Source organism: Lampris incognitus, chromosome 16, assembly GCF_029633865.1.
Source record: "Lampris incognitus isolate fLamInc1 chromosome 16, fLamInc1.hap2, whole genome shotgun sequence".
In the NCBI taxonomy this organism is placed as follows: Eukaryota; Metazoa; Chordata; class Actinopteri; order Lampriformes; family Lampridae; genus Lampris; species Lampris incognitus.
The window spans coordinates 33,049,903-33,075,058 of NC_079226.1; the positions used below are offsets into that span (position 1 = coordinate 33,049,903).

At 45.6% G+C, this 25,156-nt stretch overlaps 1 protein-coding gene across 1 annotated transcript in view; it reads left to right on the forward strand.

Annotated features, from left to right (window-relative positions):
- kcnh5b (potassium voltage-gated channel, subfamily H (eag-related), member 5b) overlaps positions 1–18,842 on the forward strand; it is a 173,144-nt gene extending 154,302 nt beyond the window's left edge. Inside the window, exon 13 of the mRNA XM_056295501.1 lies at positions 17,733–18,842. Coding sequence (XP_056151476.1) covers positions 17,733–18,842 — 1,110 coding nt within the window. The remainder of the gene's footprint in view (positions 1–17,732) is intronic.
- Positions 18,843–25,156: the final 6,314 nt, after the last annotated feature.

A 25,156-nucleotide genomic window follows, 5' to 3' on the forward strand; every position in this document is an offset into this window, starting at 1 on the left:
TGGTCGGTCGGGGTGCCTGTTCAGAGGGGGGGGAACTAGGGGAAATAACATGGTCCTCCCATGCGCTATGCCCTCCTGGCGAAACTCCTCACTGTCACGTGAAAAGAAGCAGCTGGCGAGTCCACATGTGTCGGAGGAGGCATGTGGTAGTCTGCAGCCCCCCCCCCCCCGGATCGGCAGAGGGGGTGGAGCAGCGACCGGCATGACTCGGAAGAGCGGGGTGATTGGCCAAGTGGAATTGGGAAGAAAATCCACACACAAAAAAAAAAGATAATAATAATAATGATAATGATAGTAATAATAGTAATGATGATAATGATGATGATGATGATAATAATAATAAAAATGTGTGCAGTGGACTCATTCAGAAAAGACAGCAGCCTTGTGGCTGGAGAGTTGCCGGTTTCAATCCTGGACCAACTGGGGAAATGCAGTCAGGGGAAAAGGACCGACATGTGCCCTTCTTTTGTTCAGCAGTTGTTGCTACACAAACCCTAGAGAAGCTCTTTTTTGTTTTCTTTTCTTTCTTTTTTTTGGACGCTCCACCAGGGGGACTGTGTGGTGGTCAACAGTAGTTATTTACGGAGGTCCCATGTAGTGTCCGGATGAAGACATCTTCAGCAGTCCTGTTCTGCACATGGAGAACACACACACCCTCTTCCATATCTTATTTTTATCTTGTGGGGGGGGGGGGGCTTTCTACTTTCCCCAACATGTCCTCCCCGAATGCTCTCACATCAGTGTTGCATGCTGGGATGCAGCCGCTTGGTACTACTGGCGGCTTGCAAAATCAACAGTCTAGATTTGGAAATCTATTCCATCATGGCAAGGCGTTCCAGGTTAGAGCACCTGCCAGATGTTAAAAATAGAAACTTAATAAAAGTGTGCCAGTGACGGCGCATCACTGTTTATCCCCATTCCTACGGCGCAGCACTTCAGCCTTTTGAGTGGCGTTCTTGTGTTTACTGGTATCTCGCCGTGACCTCTTACGCAAGGAGGGCGTGCACCCCGCTAATAGGCTCCTTTGTCATTCCCTCATGCCACCAGCAAATATTTGCACCGCATGCACAGCGGCTTTCCGGTAGCTTCCAGAGACAATTATTGTGATGAATGAGTGAAACCAAGTGCCATCTGAGCACTTGGGTCTGTGCATAAACAAGAAAAAATATGAGCCGTATAAGAGATGGGTTTTCTGTTTGATGGCGAACACAGAAACAATACAGTAAGGACACGAGAGTAGAATGACACCAACTGTAAGAAAAAAAGATTGCTGAGAGGCTTTGGGAGAGAGAGGAGGGAGGAGAGAGAGAGAGGAGGGAGATGGAGAGAGAGGAAAGGAGAGTAGAGGGAGCGAGTGAGAGGAGAGGAGGAGGAGAGGAGAGGAGGGAGAGAGAGAGGAGGGGGAGAGAGAGGAGAGTAGAGGGAGCGAGGAGAGGAGGAGGAGAGAGGAGAGGAGGGGGAGAGAGGAGAGTAGAGGGAGCGAGTGAGAGGAGAGGAGGAGGAGAGAGAGGAGAGAGGAGGGAGAGAGGAGAGGAGAGAGAGAGAGGAGAGGAGGGGGAGAGAGGAGAGTAGAGGGAGCGAGTGAGAGGAGAGGAGGGAGAGAGAGAGGAGAGGAGGGGAGAGAGGAGAGTAGAGGGAGCGAGTGAGAGGAGAGGAGGAGGAGAGAGAGAGGAGAGGAGGGAGAGAGAGAGGAGAGGAGAGAGAGAGAGGAGGGAGATAGAGAGAGAGGAGAGGAAGGGGTGAGAGGAGAGTAGAGGGAGCGAGTGAGAGGAGAGGAGGAGAGAGAGAGAGGAGAGAAGGGAGAGAGAGAGGATAGGAGGGGGAGAGAGAGAGGGGAGAGGAGAGGAGAGAGGAGAGGAAGGGGTGAGAGAGGAGAGTAGAGGGAGCGAGCGAGTGAGAGGAGAGGAGGAGGAGAGAGAGAGGAGAGAGGGAGAGGAGAGGAGGGAGAGAGAGAGAGGAGAGGAGGAGGAGAAAGAGAGAGGAGAGGAGGGAGAGAGAGAGAGGAGAGAGGAGAGGGGGAGAGAGAGAGGGAGGGGGAGAGAGGAGAGGAGGGGGAGAGCCAGACAGAGGCAGAGTTAATCATGGCCCAAAGTGCAATGCGGCACTTCCCTCCTGGGCCCTGTTTGATGTTGGGTTTGGTAGATGAGCGTACAACCTTCCTCTGTTCTTTGTCTGTCTTCCTGTTTCTGTGCACGTCTTTCTCCCTCTCTCGCTCTCTCTCTCTCTTCTCCTCCTCTTTCTTTTTCTTGCAGTCTCTTGTTCCTTCTGCCCTCTCTCTCCCTCCCTCTCTCACTCTGGCAGCCCCAGTCTTTGCTTTGTCTAGCTTTCTTTCTTACCTGCTGTCTTTCCTTCTTTCCTTCTTTCTTTCTTTCTTTCTTTCCTTCCTTCATTTATTTATTTATTTATTTATTTATTTCCTTTCTTTTTTCATTCGTTCTTTCTTTGTCTTTTTCTTTCTTTCTTTTGTTCGTTCTTTCTTTGTCTCCATCCTCCTCTGTCACTAACCACTTCTGTAGTCTCTCTCTCTCCCTCTGTTCATCTCTCACTTTGCTTTTCTCTTCTTTTTTTTTTAGTCCCCTTTTTATTCATCTTGCTGACTTTGCCCACTAAGTATAAACTTCTCTTTTCTCCTCTCTACACTTTTCTACCACAGGTCCTGCTCTCTCTCTTGTCTCTCTCTCTCCCTTTCTCTCTCTCTCTCTCTCTCCTCTCTCTCTCTCTCTCTCTCCCTCTCCCTCTCTCTCTCTCTCTCTCTCTCTCTCTCTCCCTCCTCTCTCCCTCTCTCTCTCATCTCTCTCTCTCTCTCTCTCTCTCTCTCTCTCTCTCTCTCTCTCTCTCTCTCCCTCGCTCTCTCTCTCTCTCTCTCTCTCTCTCTCTCTCTCTCTCCTCTCTCTCTCTCTCTCTCTCTCTCTCTCTCTCTCTCTCTCTCTCTCCCTCTCCCCACGTTACTAGGATGGTAAAGGCCAGGATAATGATCGACTTCAATTATTACAGGGAAATGAAAGCTATCCAGCAGCTCGGTTTTATCTGGGCTTATACTAGATTTGTGTTGTTCTCAGTAAAAGACAACCAACTTGTTTTTTCTGGAGAATTGATGCGATTTACTTTTTATTTTTAAATATTTGTTTGCTTGCGGTTTGAATGTGATTGTATTTTTTTTTTAAAATAAAAGTTACTTTTTCAAAATCAAATCTTTCCACGTTAGTATAATGCATACCGTTCACTCTTCCTGTCTTTCTTTTCCCCTCCTTCTCTTTGTACCCGCATGTAACATGGTGTTTTCTTTATGTGCCCGCTGCGACACGGTGCACGGTATTTTCTCTGGGTGCGCGAGCCCGACCTATTAAGTCCTGGCTGAGGTGAAGCCGTCACTCAGCTTTAACCAGCCTGTTAGACTGAGCTACTGGCCAAACCCTGACACACCTCCTCCGCTCTGCTGCTGCTGCTGCTGCTGCACAGCGGGGGTGGGGGGGTGGGGGATTAATATTCAAACCAGCTAAACAAAGATCCACCCAGCCGTGAAGCTGCATTTGTTCTGTCTGCACTTTGTGCTGTCACCCAGGGAGGGACTTTATCAACACTGAAGTCCAGTTTTTATTAAGAATGCCTTATATATAGAGCTTTGTACCAGAAGAAGCCGGTGCCAAAAATAGACGGTCGTCCGACTCTGGTCTAAGTGCCCACAATGCTCTGCAGCCAGGACAGAGAAATGCATGCAGTATGACAACCTTGCCGTCACCCTCAGTACTCTTGTGTCCAGATGAGGCATTTGTGGGCGAGGTCTTAAAGGGGTTGGCATAGAAGTCACACGCAGCAAAAGCGTGTGTTTCTGCCTGAAATGTCAACAGACATTAGTAGGTCGTTTGTCATCGCCGGCGAGCTCCTCTGCGTGCGGCGTTGTAAACATCACTTTCTGAGGAGTCATGTGTTTGGGTTTGCCGTCCACAGCCGAGCAGCAGATTTTATGTGTTCCCTCTTCCGTGTCTCGCGAGGGCGAGGAAATGCAGGAGACACCGGCGAGGATTTGTTATTTCCAAGACGTAAGCCGGAACATAAACTCAACCTGAAGGACCGGCAACTTTTAGTTGTTTTATGATGCAGGGAATTTTGGGTCTCGCAGTTCATCTTGACCCAAATCTGAGCGCTACCTCCTGGTACACTTTAGAGAATCTGGATCAGGAACACTTTTTTTTTGCTCACAAATAATGGCTGTAAGGGAATTCTGCTTGGTGATATTAGTGGTGTCCAAAGTGTTAGTACATTAAACACACTTAAAATGTGTCTAATATTTGGACATATTACACAGGAAATAGAATGCTATGTGCATCACGTACCACATACTTAATGCTTGGCAGGCTCCCATTCAAACAGAGGAAGGATTTTGGCACTTTTGAATTAGAAAACTTGGGCACTTTTGGGGCGTCTGGGTGGCGTGGTGGTCTATTCCGTTGCCTACCAACACAGGGATCGCCGGTTTGAATCCCCGTGTTACCTCCAACTTGGTCAGGCATCCCTACAAACACAACTAGCCGTGTCTGCATGTGGGAAGCCAGATGAGGGTATGTGTCCTGGTCACTGCACTAGTGCCTCCTCTGGTTGGGGGGGGGGGAATAGTGTGATCCTCCCACGCGCTACGTCCCCCTGGTGAAACTCCTCACTGTCAGGTGATGAGAAGCGGCTGGCGACTCCACATGTATCGGAGGAGGCATGTGGTGGTCTGCAGCCCTCCCCGGATTGGCAGAGGGGGTGGAACAGTGATGGGGATGGCTCAGAAGAGTGGGGTAACTGGCCCAACTTCCCCAGTTGGGGTGACATTTTTTAAAAAGAAAGAAAATTTAGATACTTTTGCCTCATCTGTCATCCCTTATGATTTAGCCTTAGCTCTTATTTATGCTAAAAACATATTTTTTTAAACTTATGTGGTGGAGGGCTAAGACGAAGAAAAAGGCCAACGATGCCACCTGGGGAATTGCACCCCAGGAAATACTATTTCTTTTTGAAACCAGAATTAAGGATTTGGAGCTTAGCCAGGGGAACAGTTTCGCTACTGAAGAAGGACAGAGACACGGTTAAAAAATATAAATACTTTGTTTAATTAATCAAAACGAGAAAGGACCAGAACCCGAGCTGCTAAGGAAATCAAGAAAAAAACAATTAAAACCAACATGAAGCAATTGAATCCTTATTACAAATAATTTGTAAAAAGGATCTTTTAATACAGTTAAGAAAATTTGATAAAAAAAAAAGCCACTTTAAAATACCAAAAAAATGCCCATCGTAAACAAATAATGGTAACCAAACTAGAAAGCTAGGCTGAGGCCAACTGTGGAAGGCAGACTAACTGAGGAGTGCCCAGGGGTGCTACCAATACTCACCTTCCGCACAGCACAGCAAACCCACCGGAAACCTCACAGCAGACTGGTGAACTCTCCACACGTGTCCCGGTGCTCCTACTCACGCACACACACACACACACACACACACACACACACACACACACACACACACACACACACACACACACACACACACATGAAGGGACCTCACCACAAATGCCTAGCCTCCCACAAGATGACACTCAGACCGCTGAGGAAAATAACTAACAAAATAAATCAAATAGGTCAACAAAAAAAACAAACTAAAGAAGGGCCAACCCAGTTAGAAATCAAATAAACTAAAGCAAACAAAAGAAACTAAGGCAAAACAGCAGCAGGTGAACCACCTCTAGCAGGGAACCTTGACACCAGGAAATAGTACTGATAACCAGCACCACAGTGGCAGCAAACACTAGAGGTTCCACGCTAGAAGTTCAGGAACTGCAGCACCAACTACCAGACACATCAGAGGCCGAGGAAGAGAGAAAGCAACAAAAGGACTGTGCAGGTGGTCACGGGTGGCTTAGATAACCTGGCCCTGATGAGGAGATTGGCTGAGGGAGGCATCAGGACTGGAGCTGCATTCACAACCACTCAACCTACCAGTGAAGCGTTCCCCACCACACTTATATTTATTGGATTTTGCATTTTAAAAATCAAAGAATCAATCATGAAATTGGAAATTGTTAAAAAAATGCATTTGGATTTGACGATGCCTGTTGCCACTCCTCCTGTTTAATTGTCCACCCTATTGAGTTGGAAAATTTGCCCTTGGCTGTGCTTTTCCATGGAAACAACAAAGGTGCAAATTTTGGTTTTAATCGTTTGGTGACCATAAGTGCCATACTTGATGTTTTTGTCTATGTAGAATGCATACATATACCTTTCACAAGCTGAATTTGCACAGTAATATTGTGCTTACTAAAATGTGCATACTATTAGAGTATTGTATGACCCATTAGGACTCCTGCCATACACTCACAGGACATACTGCAGTAGGCAGGGTGGCGTAGTGCTCACAGAGGATGTGCAATTTTGTTGTTCAGCAAAGCTGCTGAAACAAGACATTAAAATCTGTCTGAAAGTCACATATTGATGCTCTTATCTCAACTCTCCATGTTTTTAAAGCCCTGCAGACATGCTGTGTGAATATCTGATGCGTCTCCTCGTGAAGGTCCGCATGGTTTCCTGTTGCTGTTGTTGTGTTATCTGTGACGGGTATCCCTCTGGGGTCACACATCCCCTTTAGACAATTCTAGCTAGCCCCTCTTCACATTGGCATATGCATCCTTGAGACCGCACAGAGAACTCTCAGAGGTAATGACCCGGTCGTCTCGGGGGACGCTGGGTGGGATCTGAAAGTGCAGCATCAGTTGAACCTGCCGCGGCTCTTCAGATTACCGTATGCTGCATTAATCAATGAAGTAGTGACGCATGAGTGGGTAACCTGCTATATATACTACGGCACAAGATCAAAAAACAGCTGTACTTTTTGTGTTGCAGAGCAGGTCAAAGGTCATATGTTGTGACTGCTACGTTGGCTTTTACATCCTCAGAAATCACAATCCATAGATATATTTAATCACGGTGAAGCAGACTGTGAGGCAGAAGATAAACTGTGTTAGCTTAGCAAACGATGACAACGGTCTCTTAAGTCTCGGCTTAACTGCTTATGCAGTGACTTACATCTGGTTTTGTTGGGCAGTATAAGGTTATTTATTGTGTGCAGAAGGTCATAGGTCAAACAGACTCAAAAGTTTGGACGTGGCAGGTGACTGGCGTTTGGTTAACTGTTCAGTCGTCTCTGTTTCACTGTTGACCAGTTTGCACCATGGTTTGCTCCACAGCACATTTTACAACACAGGTTCCTTCATTATCATAGTCAAAATTTGGCAAGTAATTTTCATACACCAGCAATTTGACTTTTTAGGTTGCTCACATGCATGAACATGCAACAGTTTTTTTTTACAAGTAAGATAAATATTTATGCAGGCTGCTCCATGTAAAATCTATCAAACGTCGACCTAGAGGATAAATCAAAGGATTCGGGTGAATGGGGTTCCTTGGTCTCTTCGTAATATAATTAATAGGAATGTGACATTGAATGATGCCATTTTCGTCGCACTGTTCACGAATGCCTGACCTAAAATTTGGATCATTTAAACCTTTACAGACTGTGGTTATCTCGCCAATCAATTCTGGATTTGTTTTGGGAATTTAAAGCATTCAGGCGGCATGTCGCACATTGTGTAGTTCCTCCACTGAGACAGGCACACATGTTGCTGCAGAGGAGGTGTCGTGCCCTCTAGAATGGAGTAGGTACATCCTACACTAGGAAACTTTTGACACCGACGGGGACATGCACTGTTACAGGGACTGAACCTGTGACCCTCTGGTCACACAAACTGCCTTGGTTATGTTTGCTTTCGACTCAGCGGTTGCCCCTTTTATGAACCTTTTTGACACGCACCATTTTTGAAGTAGCATATGCTGGGGCGGCATGGCTCAGGAGGTAGAGCGGATCGTCTAGTAATCGTAACGTCGCTGGTTCAATCCCTAGCTACTGCGGAAACATGTGGAAGTATCCTTGAGCAAGACACTGAACCCTTAACGGCTCCCGATGAGCCGGTGGGCGCCTTGCATGGCAGCCTCTGCCCCATCAGTGTGTGAATGTGTGTGTGAATGGGGGTATGTGAGGCATACACTGTAAAGAGCTCTGAGTGGTCGGTAGACTAGATAAGCATTATATATATATATATATATATATATGCAGTCCATTTAGCATATGTGCTTTCTTCCTCAGTGATAGCATTTCATAATCAGATGCTAATGGAGTAGGTGTGTACAGCATAGTAGAGAGGACATTTATTGCGTAATCTTTATTTGTACTACTATGGAAATATATTATCAACCTGGGGTGATGATATAACTAGTGATGATCCCCCCCCCCCCCCACAAGCATTTTCTGCTTATTAGATAGTCCAGTGATGTGTGCCAGGAAAAGATGTGCAACACAGGCCTGCGCCCAGATTATGAGCGAGGACGTTTTGAGTAAGGTCCAAGTCTACATGATACGACTTCCATCTGGTTGAGCTACCAGGACACCCCGTGACAATTAGAGTTTGTAGTGTCATCTCTTATCAGTGTATCTGCTGGTTCTGTGACCTCTGGTCTCTGCTGTACTAAACCTGATGGCCCCTCCCGGCTTAAGCCACATGCCAACAGTCAGTCGCAAACAGCAGGGGTGGAGATCTTCATGCCCCATTTGAAAAATTAACAAAGTGTCCCTACTGTTATTATAAAAAGATGGATGGTACCCAAATAAACTCATTTAACAAACATTTAAATCACTGGCTGTTTGAAGATGTAATGTTATTCTGGCGTTTCTATGATGATAGAAGCCCGGACAATAGTTTGTCATTGTCTTATTGGCATTTTATGTTCTCACTGCGGACTAATCGATTGACATTCACAAAGTGGCACACGGGGGAATGTCTTGGCTTGAATAAATTGAAGTAAAAGTTCCAAAAAATAAAAAATTAAACAGACAAATCACTTCCCAGGTGTGAAATTTTACGATGCTCTCTATCAAATGATCTCACAACGAAACACCTTTGTTGTGGATAGATATGGGCCGCAGGCACGGCTCCAGGATTTCAGTTTTGGGTGGGCCAGGCCAATTATGGATGGACCTGGAATTCCCTAGGGGGGTCCAGGGGCATGCTCCCCCGGAAGAAAATTTTTCAATATTGATAATTTAAATGCATCAATTTGGTGCATTTTGAGACCAAAATCGAGCTAGATAGATTAACAAATGTAATCACAAAAAACCCTCATAATTCATGCAACATTGACAAAATGAGCCAAAATGTTAAAAATTACTCAGTGCAAAATATATATTGCTTGAACAGCAGCAGTACCATCACTTGCCAACGTTGAAAGCCAGTGAGTGACCATTTTGAACTATAATTCTATCACTGACCAACCAATAGAGGGTGCAACAGGTCTGTGACCAAGCAACCACAGCCCAATCAAAGGCCCTGTCCCAATACCCACCCTACGCGCTACCTAGAGTGGTGCAGTTTGGTATTACAGCGTGGCGTAGGGCATGCAAAGTCCCCTTTGGGAAGGAGGTTTAAATGAATTGAATTGGGACGCCTCAGTAACGCGAGCAGAGCAGCGAGCCAGTATTCAGAACTCGCTCATAACGTTATCTGTCATGTAAAGACATGCTACTAGAGTTCATTATCAATCACTATCAATCACAGTCTACAAATCTCTATGATCACAAGACGGTGGCGGAGAGGAAGAGCGTGGAGTTGTGGATACCAACTCTGGTCATCTCCTGGTTGCAGTGACGACTCCGAGTCTGACACCGTTTGTGCACGTTTAAAGAACTTAAACAAAGTTGGTTGCGCCATAGCCTACACCCACATACGGTAGCATAGCCGACCGCTTATATGTTTTCGTGAAGAAAAGCAACGCTTGGTATGGCAGCTGGAACTAGCCTAGCCTATCCCGCTGGCGTCGAACATCACATCACATGTCTCATGAACTTGCTTGCGCATGAACATCAACATATAAAATTATGTTTATAAAAACTATTTTTAGCACAAAATCATGCGATTATTGGCTGATTTCAAATCATTTATGACTAAATGAAAATTTGTAAAAAAATTTTTTTTTTTGGGTAGGAAAATTGTAGGGTGAGTCTGGTGAAAAGAGGGCGGGCCTAGGACCATCAGGCCCACCAATAATGCTGTGCCTGCTGTATTCACCAACTTCCAGAAACAAGTAATCCAAGGAAGTAATCCAAACTATCCTCACTACTGTTGTTGAGTAATGTTGAATTTATTTTGTGAGCAGTTTCAAAAATGTGTAGTTTCAGTTTTACTCAGATATTCTTGGGTATCTAATCCTAATACTATGTGAATGATATATTCAGCCCTTGCCTGGAGCTGTGCCTGAAGAGGTAACACCAAGGGTGGTCTGACAGGATGCGAAAGTGAGGCAGGCTAAGCTAACTGCTAGCCCATGCAGACCTGCAGTTCAGACAGTCATCCTGGCTGGCGGTTTTTTTTAAAAAAAATTTTTAGTTTGGATATATGTTTTAGTTTGTATTTTTGTGTTCTTGTAGTTCTTGGTTATGTGTTTTTGTCTGTGTTGCACTGCTGTGGGCTGGGGGAAACGACATTCCTGGTTTAACAACAGAAAGGGTCTCAAGATTACTTTAAAAGTGACCCATAATGGTCTCATACTTTCAAGCCAGCAACCGTCTCATTAGAGAGGAGACCTTTTTTTTTTTTTCGATATCTCTGTTGGTCCACACTGGACCATACCGACCATACCAGCTTGGTCAAGGCCCGGGTTAACAACGACTGCCATTGGTGCTTTGCCCTCACAGGGTACCAAAGGAAACTGTAAAATCCGCTGTGGCGGCCCCTGAGAAACAGGGAACAAGCCAAAAGAAGGAGAAGATATCTCAGTTGGTGATAGACTTCTCCAGGTGCTCTTTCCAATAACTGCTTATCAGCGATCTCATGTGAACAGGGGGATCTTCACCAAAGCAGACCCCTTTTGACTCTTACAAAACGCTCCTACGTATGAGTTTGGTGCTCACGTCTAAATCCAAAGCAAAGTTGTGATTGATGAGAAGCTGATCTTTGAGCTAAACTCAGTGGCTTACATTGATTCACTTCCATTTAATCTGAGTTCTCAAAATATGAACCTGTTTTCTGTCGTTAGTCAAGCTTTGACGGCCACAGCTCTAAAAGTAAACTTTTTCATGAGAGATCATACTTCAGATTTGAGGGTAAAATCAAAGAGTGTGTTGATGAATGAGGCCTGTGGTGTCTTAAAAATAACCCCATTAGTGTCTTTGATGCTGTTACTGGTTGGGAAACCGAAGCTGTGGAGTTTTTCTCTCTCGAGCCTTCTGTCTCCTTCTCATCCAGTCTCAGACACGTGATGAAAGTGAGCCATTCTTCCATATTACTCATAATTGTCTCTTATGTTGTGCATATGTCGTGGCAGACGGCCATCATAGAGTGTGATGAGGTTCCATATGCGAGGCGACGGTAAACAAAAAGGCAGATGGAAGGAGTGTTTGGATCATCAGAAATAAGGTGGGGTGCAGGACACGAGTCAGGCCACTCGTTGCGACCCCCTGTGGTGGTGGGCGGCCCACTTCTTTTTGTTGAATCAGTACATTTGAGTGAAGACATCTCACTGAATCAAACCGTCAAGTGTTTTGTATTTCTGGTCCACCCACTGCACGAGTCTTCAACCCTTCTGATTCCTGCAGTGTATTCAGTAGTCCAGCAGAGGCCTCGTCTGCCCGAGCAACGTTACAGTCGTCAACTGGATATTCATTGATATCTCACTTGAATATTATGCAGCGATATTCCGCATTTCTTTTTTTTTTTGGTTTGTTTTTCCCCTTTTTTCTCCCCAATTGTACCTGGTCAGTTACCCCACTCTTCCAAGCCATCCCGGTCGCTGCTCCACCCCTTCTGCCATTCTGGGGAGGGCTGCAGACTACCACCTATCTCCTCCGATACATGTGGAGTTGCCACCCGCTTCTTTTCACCTGACAGTGAGGAGTTTTGCCAGGGAGACGTAGCACGTGGGAGGATCACGTTATTCCCCCCAGTTCCCCCTCCCCCAAACAGGCGCCCCGACCGACCAGAGGAGGCGCTAGTGCATGGACCAGGACACTGTGTCTGTAGGGACGCCCGACCAAGCTGGAGGTAATACAGGGATTCGATCCGGCGATCTCCACATTGGTAGGCAGCGCAATAGACCGCCATGCCAGCCGGATGCCCAATACTCAGCATTTATTCCAAAATGTTGTAAGAGTTACAATTTTATTGTAAGCTAATGAATCCAAAGTGTTGGAAGCATTAAAAAAATGTTAAAAAAGCGTTTTTTTTTCAAGAGGTTTTTGTTAATTATTTTTGTTGAATCTTTTTTTTTCCATACTGTGTCAAATGGAAACAGGAGCAATTAAAAATGTGATTTTGGAAACAAAACTATTAGGCCACTGTGACTATTGCATGGAACAGTTGTAAGCCTGATAAAGAAATGCGTTAGCAGATTCACCATTCATTAAACATGCACTGTTTGCTGAATTGGCTAACTGATTTACTTTGTAATTAAAGCCCAGTTATCCTATACAAAATGTGATTATTTCAACATCACATTCAGGCATGACTTGTTTTTTGTTTTGTTTTTTGTTCATTTAAGCTTTGCAGTATTGTCAGATACGCCAGTACATTGAGGTTGACACAGTGCATACCATTTAAATATAAATACATACAAATCATGTAGTATGTATCCGTTGAGTCATTCAAGCTTTCAAGCGTCCTGGTATTACCTACTGTATGCAGCAGATCAGTTGATTCCGTATATATCATTCAGAACATACCCGTTTTGAGACTCGATTCAAGACTGCTTTTAATTCATCAACTAAGACATTTCTTTTTGACTGAGCACAGAGACATTGTACTTTAATGTATAATTGTCACCAAACAAGCATTTGCTATATTGCCTTTTCTCACAGAATAAAAAAATAGTGTAGCTGCTGGTCACCCACATCACTTTTAAACTGTATACATTACTACTATGATCATACCGTATAGCATACTATGGACATAATAAGTGTTATCTAGAGTATTGTCTCTCTTGATCCATCTATTGACTCAAAGAGGAGGATGGAAAAAACTGAACAGCCCTTTTCCTTTGCATACTAGATAGTTAAGATTAGTTGCAGTATACTAGTAGAGTGAAAATATGTATAGGCAACGTGTTGCCTGGACAATACGGGGTAAATCCACCCATCCTCAGTTACCATTAAAACGAAAAGTAGAGCCACATTAAATCTCCAATCCTTGCCTTCCCTGACTTGTACTGGCTACTGGGGTCGCTCTATACCAGCTGTATACCAACTCTATACCAGCTCCATACCAACTCTATACCAGCTCTATATCAGCTCTATGCCAACTCTATACCAGCTCTACATCAGCTCTATACCAGCTCTACATCAGCTCTATATCAGCTCTATGCCAACTCTATGCCAGCTCTATACCAGCTCTATATGAGCTCTATACCAGCTCTAGATCAGCGCTATACCAGCTCTATACCAGCTCTAGATCAGCTCTATGCCAGCTCTAGATCAGCTCTATACCAGCTCTAGATCAGCGCTATACCAACTCTATATCAGCTCTATACCAACTCTATACCAGCTCTATATCAGCTCTATACCAACTCTATACCAGCTGTACATCAGCTCTATACTAGCTCTATACCAACTCTACATCAGCTCTATGCCAACTCTATGCCAGTTCTATACCAGCTGTATATGAGCTCTATACCAGCTCTAGATCAGCTCTATACCAGCTCTAGATCAGCGCTATACCAGCTCTATACCAACTCTATACCAGGTCTATATCGGCTCTATATCAGCTCTATACCAACTCTATACCAGCTGTACATCAGCTCTATACCAGCTCTACATCAGCTCTATACCAGCTCTATTATATCAGCTCTAGTATACCAGCTCTATGCCAGCTCTATACCAGCTCTACAGCAACTCTATACCAGCTCTAGATCAGCTCTATACAAGCTCTATTATATCAGCTCTATACCAGCTCTACATCAGATCTATACCAGCTCTAGATCAGCTCTATACCAGCTCTATATCAGCTCTATACCAACTGTATACCAGCTCTATGCCAGCTCTATACCAGCTCTACATCAGCTGTATACCAGCTCTAGATCAGCTCTATACCAGCTCTATGCCAGCTCTATACCAACTCTATGCTAGCTCTATACCAGCTCTATACCAGCTGTATATCAGCTCTATACAAACTGTATATCAGCTCTATACCAGCTCTATATCAACTCTACCTAAACCCAAAACAGTAAGCCCACCTATGATCTTATTAACCAGACTTGCAGTATGTATTATGTGTATGTGTATGTACCTCTTTAGACATAATTATATACACCAATTATCTCAGAAACCATGAAATAACAGGTAAGGTTAAGCCATTTAATCTGATTGGTCTGAAAGCTAGATCGTCTTATTAAACTGGAAAAGCATAGTTTCAGTGGTTGTTTTGCCAGATCTCATGGAAACGGGGGGCTCATTAGCAGTCTTTCTTCTTTCCTCCTGTTTGTCCTCCTCCTGTTAGAATAGCTCTTTGAGGAAAACGTTTCAGTAAGAACACATTCTGTAAGCACTGTGCAAAAAGCCAAAATTGCTTTGGGGAATCCACTGGGGATTTAATCAACCTTGTAGCTGTTGTGTCACCCATATTGCCAATAAAAAAAAACCCACTGTGATTGTCATTGCACTGTGATATAATGTAGAAGGGGATTTCAATGAAGCAGTTTAGTCAATCTTTGTTGCGTTGCCTACCGGCTGGATCATCACATCTGAAGCCCTCTCAGGCATCCCTGTTATGCTGACTTACTGTATGGTGAATAAGAGGGGCACAGGACACCCACCCACCATACTACTAACATCAGTATACTTGTTGTGTTTAGATCTCCAGCAGGCGTATCTTCGGTGCTCAGACCAGCTGAGGAGTTAGCCCTCAATTGTGGTATAAAACAGGTTTTTCAAAGGTTTTGAATCGCCGCAACCACGAGAGGTCCTTGGATTATACAGTCATAAGGTGCACAAATATTATGAGGCTGACAGGCCTAGTAGTGTGCCAGATTAGCAGCAGGCAGATGCACATACACACAGACAGAAAAAACAGTGTTTCTGCTGCCATTATAAGACTTTTGCACAGTGCCCAAGTGCCCAAGTCGATTGAACGGGAAATATGGGGGGAGTTTTTGATGTGCTTGCCAAAATTTCAAAGAATAAGACAAACAATAAAAATCTGAACTGAAATTATTTTCCTTAATCCTATTGTGTATGTCACCTCTGACCCTTACATGAATCACAGAATCCAACTACTATTTTTTGAATAAATACATCTCTCTTTCCTGCTCTGTCCGACACAAACCACTGCCTCTACTAACCAACAAAGAAAAATTGGAATAAAGTTTTTGTGTGGGAAGTAGAGCTCACTGGAGGAGAGAGAGAGAGGAACCATAATTTTCTCCCCTACAATTCTCTTTACTTATTGTCTATTCTGCTATGTCTCTTTACATTTCATTTTGCATTTATTAATTAGTCATTTGATTATTTGTTGCAGTTAGTCGCTATTAAAACATGTTTATGTAGTCACTCTTTTATTCCAATTTATGCTTCGTTTTACTTATTTACTTCTTTTATTCTATTTTATTTTAATTTTTGTGGGCATGACCAACATGGGGTGGTGGGAGGGAATGGGGTTTTTATTGGTATGATTTTTTTTCTACTACAGACACATTTGATGTCTTGCAACTATTGTACTGAATATACCATGTCTGCAAAAACAGAAAAAAAATAAAATTGAAAAAAAAAGTTTTTGTGTGGGGGGGACAAGTTACCAGCAATACATGTTGACTTCGTTAAACCTTCCTTTGCTTGCATCGCACGGTGGACAATTTTCAGAGGAAACCTAAAGCAAGGTGTTGCTGAAGAGCAGCAGGTATGCATGCACAGCAAATCCTTTCTGGTTGAAAACCCCCCCTCCCAAAAAAAAAAACATGTAAGAGAAATAAATAGTAACATACCCCAAAACAACATTAGGGTTAGTTGCCCATATTCACACTGCAGTTCTGAAGTACATGTATTTCCTATGTCTTATGTGAATGACAGTGGCATTGTCACAATTAAAGATAGCAAAAACAAGGGCGTGGCGGTCTATTCCATTTTCTACCAATACAGGGCTCAGCGGTTCAAATCCCTGTGTTACCTCCGGTGTGGTCGGGCATCCCTACAGACACAATTGGCCATGTGGGTGGGAAGTCGGATGTGGATATGTGTCCTGGTTGGTCAGGGTGCCTGTTCGGGGGCTGGGGGGAATATTGTGATCCTCCCATGCGCTACATCCCCCTGGCGAAACTCCTCACTGCCAGGTGAAAAGAAGCGGCTGGCGACTCCACATGTGTCGGAGGAGGCATGGGGTAGTCTGCAGCCCTCCCCGGATTGGCAGAGGGGGTGGAGCAGCGACCGGGACAGCTCGAAAGAGTGGTGTAATTGGCCGCGTGCAATTGTGGAGAAAAGGGGGCGGGGGGGGTGTATTAAAAAAAAAAGCAAAAACAGCAAAGTTCAAGTCATCAAAATTGAACTATGTTGAGATGCACATTTTATGATCCTTCAGATGCACTTTGGGTTTTGAAATGGTAATGTAGGGAAATAAACTTTTCTGGATGTACGTATGTAAATGTAAAATATTAAGTAGGAACCAAGATGACCTCGAGTAGGACTCATTGTCTTTTAATGCTCGTCCCCCAAATCCTTCTACTTGTCCTTTCTTCAATGTTAATGTGCACTTTTGTCTTCTTCATGTCGGAGACAATAGAGGTTTAATTAGGATATTACCCCTCTCAACAGAAATGCCCTTGCATAAAGCAAACGGTCAGATTACCATATCATGTCTTATAAACCATTTATCAAGCCAAACTACATCTTACATCAGTTTTCTAAAAGATAGCCTCAACTCTTTCCTTGTTTCAGCGTCCGCCAGCCAGACACAGTTGAGATAGCTGACACAGCCTCCCTTTGCCTCCCCCTTCAGATCATCCCCTCACTCCTATTCAAGCTGAGAGGAGAGTGGGATGACGTTACTTGGCATGCCTCAGGGATGGATGGATGGGTGGATAGATGGATGGATGGATTGATGGAGGGACAGACACGACCCACCCCCCCTCCTTTCCCTGCTTAACTTATTCCAATTACTGACCCACCCATCTTGTCAGCGACCCAGGGAACATTATCATTTGATCCAAGAATAACACTTATATCTCCAGCCGGATGATGCCTGGCTGCCTGGCAGGGATTTCTGTCATTCCCAATGTAATTAGTGTGTAAGGAGAGCCAGGAGAGCACACGGCACCGGGCTGGGGTTGAATTATACAAGGGGGGAGGCTCAGGGGTGCTGATGGATAATTTAACAAGGATCTCTCTGAAAGCTAGCTGCATTTTGCCGCACCTGAGAGCATTGCAGAGGGAATGTGACGTGTGAATGTCTTCGAGTGAGAGGAGATAACGCGGACTGACAGATTTCCATAATAGTAAATCTACTCAGCTCTTTTTCTCGTATTGTGGAATAGAACGGTTTTGTCACAAATGATTAATGCATTACCTATGCCAGTGGATGCAAGAGTGAGTGTTACTATTCATATTATTCATATGAAATGATAAGTGCACTGATAAGTGCTCTATTGTTGTTTTTTTCTGTTTTCCCCTGGCAGATCATTTTTCGTAAAATCAGCGAGGTGAAGAAGGAAGAGGAGGAGAGGCAGCGCGCGAAGAACGAGGTCCAGCTCACCATCCCCCAGGACCACCCAGTGCGGAAACTCTTCCAGAAGTTCAAGCAGCAGAAGGAGCTCCGTAACCAGGGCGCCACCGCCTCGCAGGTGGACCTGGAGAAGAACCAGCTTCAGGTGGAGCACCACCACCAGCACCTGCACCCCCACAGCCTGCAGCTGGGCCACTCCAGCCTGCAGCACTCCCTTCCTCTCAGCCTTCAGTGTCCACACTCCTCCCTGCAGAATGGAGCTCTGCCCAGTAGCAGCGTGCTGACTGTGTCACAGGTAACACCGATGCAAAGCTCCATGGCCTACAACTGTCCTGGGGAGCCTGCAGCCAAACAGAACAATTGTGATATTATGGAGCTGCAGCCCAGCTCGGCTGGAGCGGGGATTGAGCAGACCGCTGGGACCGCCAGAATCAAAGTAGGCAGCAATCCCGCACTGGGCAAGCCCGTTGCCAAGGCCACTGGGTGGATGCGCCTCAAAAACAACGTGGCCGCTCCCACAGCTCCGACGGAAACCAAGAAGGAGGGGCTGAACAACGTCACCAAGGCCGTGTCGGTGGAGATGCTGTCTCATGAGGTTAAAGGTCAGGAGGTCGGTGGGAGAGGGGATGGGGCGGAGGGCGGAGTGTCCGGCAGTAACCTTCTCCGCAAGACGGACTCGTGCGACAGCGGCATCACCAAAAGTGAGCTGCGGATCGACCGGGCGGGAGAAGCACGAACACCAGCAGCAGCCACCCCACTCCTTCACAGCCCTCTCCCGGGAGGAGCAGGGTCCCCTCAGCCTTTCTGCCCCATCCCAGAGCAGGCCCTGCAAGCGGCACTGCAGGAGACGCGGCTGGAGCTCCGGGGGGACATCCAAACTCTGGGAGGCCGTCTTGGAGCCCTGGAGAGTCAGGTGGCAGAGATTATCAAACTGCTGTCAGAGAAGAGGCCGCCCTCCGTGGGGGTACTCCCTGCAGCAACCACACCCAAAGTCAAACGTCAGGACATCTTCACCGTCTCCAGACCTGTTTCCCCGGACTCAGAGCGGGACGATGGACTCTGAGGAGAACTCCGGCAGTGTCGGAGGCAAACGGAGGATGGCGGTCATCCCGCTGGCATGATGCGACGCCCACGGTGTCTTGTACTGCTGTGACTACTGCTGTCCGCCGCTAGGCGGTCAGGCGGATGGGCGGGCATGCTCTTAACACGTCTGTGGGTTTCAGGTACACCACTGGTCTCAACTCAACCCTCCCCAGGGAGTGAACCGGCTACTTAAAACATTTGCACACGTTTGACTTTTGTGTCCCTGTCATGTGAGAGCAAGCACTACTCGGTGACTCGGTCCCCCTTTTTTTGATTGTACATACCTCTCTATGCATGTCCAGCTGGATTCTGGCCTGCCAAAGAAACAACTCAACGTACATATTGCCTGTATATTATGCAGTTAACTGCATGCAAAACTCATTTAAAGAGAATTGAGATTTTATTGAGCTACACTGTATATACGACTATTTTTCATTGATGATTTATTATGTGGACATTCAGGGTTTGCATACCGGTAGCACTATTACACACTCAATAACAACGGGTTTGCTGGGGAAGAGGTTGCGCATGGATTATTTGCAAATGGAGGAAGTGAATAGGTTGTTTGGGGGGGGGTGGTTGCCTATGAGATGGAAAAAGAGGTTTGCTTCTGCTGTCAACTCATCCTCTAAGAACACAGATTCCCACACCTGACACCTCCCAATATGGCGGGGAGTTTCATGGTTTTACGGCAAAACTTTTTTTTATATCGGACCTCGATCAGCAACGTTGCTTCTTACAATAATTTCTATTTTTGATTACCGACATGTCCCCTTGCCTCCATCCACCGTCCGGTAAACCCTAAATGGTTAAGATCCTTCTTATGTCTATGCATTGCTTGGGTGTGTCACTAGAATATTCAGAATGTTGTACATGTTGCTGTAATGTGGAAGGGAAGGGGTTTGCGTTTTTTTCCGGGTTCCTCTGCATGGATCAGAGCTGTCAGGATGCACTTTGGCTAAAGCCGGGACGACGACAACACTTTTACGAAATAACACAAGAGTTTAGTTCACGTAGAAAAAATAAAAAAAGTCTACTCAGCACAGTGACACTTAATCCCACCGCCCTGCAAGACATGGCAGTTTTACCGTTGAGCAAGTGTGTCGTAAAGCCTGCTGTTCTGGTTTCCATTATTGAAATCAGCTTTGCCGCAAACCGCCAGTGTAATAAAATATAGAGGACTGCACTTTTACCAAATCAGTCCTGGAAAATCTGCATGCTGAGGAGTAGTTTTATGCCCCTGAGTGTGTGTATATGAGTGCGCTTGTGCAAGAACAGACTTACACACACACACACAACACAAACTCATGCTGTGCACAGGCCTCTTGATGTGGTCCCCTGATGGCCAAGGAGTCTTTTCTTCACAGAGAGCAGATCAGTGGGTTTTGTCAGAAACTGGAGGAAGCTCAGCCTGCCAGACATCAGTTCTTGTGAGACTCAGACACCGGCCCTCTCCTTCCTCGTTTCTCACCGCAGCCCTGTTGTACAACGGCACGAAGCCCAAAATATACACACACACACACACACACACACACACACACACACACACACACACACACACACACACAGAAAGATAGAGATGCAGACATGCCTTTTCCTGTTTGCTGCATCACAGGGCCCGTTATCTGTCAGACATGGTACAGTTGTAGCCATCATGGAAGTCCCACATATGCTTTAAATAATTTTTGCCGTATTATCCAAAATACAGTGCCGAGCTATAAGAAGAGAAGGGGAAAGAAGGTTGGCTGACCAAAAAAGTAAAAAATCCTGCACTCTGAGAATCCATAACTTTTACAAATAAATGCTGTCAACATGCGTGGAGATGTGGGGTTAAGTGGAAATAAAATGTCCCAAAGTAAACACAGCCGACACCTATCCTCCATTTAAAGATGGTTGAAGCCATTTAATGTGAAAAGTCTGTCAACAGATCTTTTTTTTTCTTTTTTTGACAGTCAAACCGAGTCGTCTGTTTTATATTTGACATTTCAGCCACCCTGTAAGTGGGTAGGAGCTGGTAGCTGTGTTGGTAAAAGGTATAAAGTCAGACTGCTGGTCATTAAGAGGCATAACAGGCACGTGACGAGGTGCTCATTAAGTTGTGCTTTGAGACGTTTGAAAAGGAGGCTACAGTGGAGGAGAGAAGTGGGCGGAGCCACCGACCGGTTCACAGAATAGTCGTTCCCATTCATTCCACCCGGAGCCCTAGAAAGAGAGAGTTGCGTCAATGAGGGGTCAGAGCGCGAGAGGGTCACGTGGTTCATGTAGCCGCCGAATAGTTCCAAGCGAAGCTTGGCGGGTCATTTAAATGAACTGCATAGCCGCGATTCCTGGTGACTACTAACCAATATTTTCAGATTTTTACATTTATATATAGCTATAGATATATCCCAACGTGACACATATTCTATGCGCACGGTTTGGAACTATCCGGGGCTGCCATGATCCGCCATTGCTGTTAAATAATTGGCCCATGACGTCTACGGAGTTGACGTAACTCTCTCTTTCTAGGGCTCTGATTCCGCCCATTGGATTTTCTTTTCAATGACTACCGCGTAAATACTCAAAACAGAAACGCGGGAGTCTCCCGGATGCTTTAGCAGTACTTTAGGGTTATCTCATGGCCATCAGTTAAGAAGGGTTTCATTTCATTCCTGATGGGAAAAGAACGTTTTTCAGTCTGTTCGGTGTGTCAAAAACTACAGCACCCACGAGCGACAACGGGCGCTATGATGGCGAATCCACCGCTGCATTGCAGAACCGGTTGGAGGAAAGTGGTGGGATGCACACTGATGCGTGTCAGACCGGTGGTCAGGTCAGTAAGTCAGGAACAAAACAACACACCGTAGTTCTTGTTTGTGAATCGGTTAAAATTACTGCTGAATTATTTTATCCAAAGAGGGGGGGTGCAGTGGCGCCCCCAGAAATTTTTCATCGGGGTGGCCAAATGGGGCCACTGAAAATCTTGGGGTGGCACACCAAAACCAAAAGCCATGACTGAATTTCGGGAATTCTATGATGCTGTTGCAGTATACTGTATAGGCTAGTTGAAAACTGTCAATATGAGAGTTAAGAAAAATATACATTATTGATTTAAATGAACAGCACCTAATGTAAAATGTCAGATAGAAGCATATTATGCATAATCAGAAGCATATTCTGCATATGCGACTCGTGGCTGGGGGGGCCAGCGGGGGGGCCTGGGATAGTATCCGGGTGGCCGTGGTCACCCCTGGCCACCCCTTGGGGGCGCCACTGGGGGCGTTACCCTTTTTCTCCCCAATTGTACATTGTACTTGGCCACAGCCGACTTACCCACATCCGACTTCCCACCCGCCGACACGGCCAATTGTGTCTGTAGGGACGCCTGACCAGGGATTCGAACTGGCGATTTCCGTGTCGGTAGGCAACAGAATAGACCTCTACGCTACCCGGACGCCCAGCCAAAGAATTAATTTAGCCAAACCTTCGCCAGCGCAGACGACAGAATTTTAAGAACTGTGATTGGATGATTCTGAACACAATGCACACTGGGACGTGTAGTTCACATATGTTACGTATAAAATTCTGGTTCCTTGAAAATAAAGGACAAGACTGTCCTTTTTATTTTCAAAGAACCAGAATTTTTTTCCAGTGTTAGAAATGCTCGACTAGCCAGTCTCGTGACGTTGTCTATGGGAAAATGAATGGGATTTTTTTTCTTCCGGGAACCAAGCCCCCCTCCCCATATAACTCCGCCCACTTCTCCACTCCTGCTAATCTTGTTGATAGTGGTGAGGGTTTCACCGAGTGCTCACTCATTTGCAGCACTGCTCAGCCTCACATTCATACAGCCATCGTCTTCCATCGCTGGCCTCCGAGCATATCCACCAGAACAATGATGCCTTGCTCTAGAGCACATGGGTCGGCACTGCTTCTAGGATAGATGTAGAAATGATGTCTTAACGCGGGCTTCTGTCATGGCTGCAAGAATACCAGCCGTACATGTGGACGAGTGTAATATCGCTCTTTTACAGCCATGTAACTTCCGTTGTTATCACCAAACTATGCAACCTGTGATTTTTCTCGTGCTGGAAAAGAGAAGTGATTTTTCTAGATGATTCTTTATGATGATCTCTGTTGAGACACAGTAAAGTGACTAATGAGGCCCCGACTTTGCGGCGGTAGGGAATAAAACCTTCATGTAACTCGTGCAGTAACGTCAGGTTGATGGGTGTACGTGTGTATCAAGAGGTGGGCTCCAAAAGCAGATCTTGATCCTTTGAAGAAAACTGCCCTCTTAAAAGGTATTGGTAGCACAAAATTAAAACGAGTTCTGGTACATTTTAAAAGACGGGCAGTGATTTACATCCACGGTGCAACGGTTTTCCAGACTGGTGTGAGATTTTAAGGAGCATTAAATGATGAACTTCGGGTAAAATATATGTATTTCTATACATATTTTTTTCCAGACTGGATGTACATTGTTTTTAAAATGAGCTCTTCACGTACATACTAAGTCTTTATATAGAACAGTAACTCCTGCACACGGCCCTCCTCTAGGTTTGCCTCAGTAAACTTGCATGAAACTTTACATTACTAGAGCAATTTCCCAGCAGGGTTTGTGAAGCTCTGTTAGAAGGTTAGTCCAGTTACTGGGTCGAATCCAGTCGAGGGGTGTCTATGTATGTATGTGTGTATGTATGTACATAAGACAGCAAGCGGTACTGCAACACTCTGGTGGGGTTCCTGCACATTTTACATGTTAAACTACATACACTGTTAACACAGAATAAGAAATAACAAAGGGGCCTACGATTAAAACAGCAGTTTGTCCCCGTTCTTCTCTCCGATGTTTCCGGCGCCGTTCTGTATCTATTTTGGACCTGGGAAGGGTGAAACTCATCCCGTATACAGCACCCTTCAGACTCTCCAGCGCTGCGTAAGGAACCCAAACATCACACCTGAAGATTTGCCTCTCGGTTAACTCGCCTGAAACTTGAGATGACTTTCCAGCAGGCTTTGTTAAGCCCTGTCAAAAGCTTGCGGGGTACGCGGGGTATGTGGGTGTATGCACATATCTCTTCTTATACAGTGCTGTACCTCTCTCTCGAACCGGTGGAGCCATTTCTCAGAGTGTCCCTACTCTGCTGCTGCAATGCCGCCCCCCCCCCCCCCGTCAGGGGAGTCGTTCAACTTTCCTGCTCTTTTTAGCCATCGGAAGACACAAAAATGCGGTGGTTGGGAAAGGAAAGTTTTGCACCAGCTAAGGGTTTTGTGTTCTGCATCCCAGTATACCGATGTTCCTCTGCATAAAACATTCAAAGGGGGAGAAGTGTCCCCAGCAGCTGCTGCAGTGCTCATGGGGCAGGGGGGCTTTTATGATGACTACAACGCTATAGAAAGTCTGCAACACAAGCCTGGCTTATCTGACTTTTTCTTCTTTTCTTTTTTTAGTTCTTTACTGGGACCTGGACAGCTGCGGCTGTTGTGGCAGCAGCGAGCATGAGACAGAGATGTTTGATCAGCTCCTGTCTGTCTTTCTTTCTTTTTTTATGATTATTATTTATTCTGTTCTTTTTTGTGACAAGCGAATGAAGGGTGTCTCCTCCTGTGATGTGGGGCCTGCTCTTTTCATCACAGGAACCGCCATGGGGGTTTTTTTAGGCTCTGCCACCTTGAATGTACGACCCACCCACACCTCTAGCCTCTCTCTCTCTTCTTCTTCTCTTTTTGTCTCTCTCTTACTCCTCTCCTCACCTCACCTCACCTGGCCCTGATCTATTTTCATTCCCTCCTGCTTTCATCTTCTCTGTGGGCAGAGTGATGCCTCTCATCCCCTACTCCCCCACTCTCTTTATGGGTTTGGAGGAGATGCCTCTCTCTCTCTCTCTCTCTCTCTCTCTCTCTCTCTCTCTCTCTCTCTCTCTCTCTCTCTCTCTCTCTCTCTCTCTCTACCCCTCCTCTCATTGGAGCTCAGTCTTAACATTTCTGTCTCTTGCTCTCTCACTTTGCCCCTCTCTCTCTCCCACTCTCCACCACTTTCTCTCTACATCTACTTTTTTATTGTACGAGATGCCTTTTTCCTACCCCCCTACTTTTCTCTCTCTATTTATCTCCAGAAGAACCTCACCCCCTTCCTGTCCTGTCTCACCCCTTTATCATCTCTCTCTCTCTCTCTCTCTCTCTCTCTCTCTCTCTCTCTCTCTCTCTCTCTCTCTCTCTCTCTCTCTCTCTCTCTCCCCACCATGGTCTCCCCCGGCATGTTAACATGCAGTCTGTCTGTGATGTGCCGACCGACTGACAGTATCTCTCCAC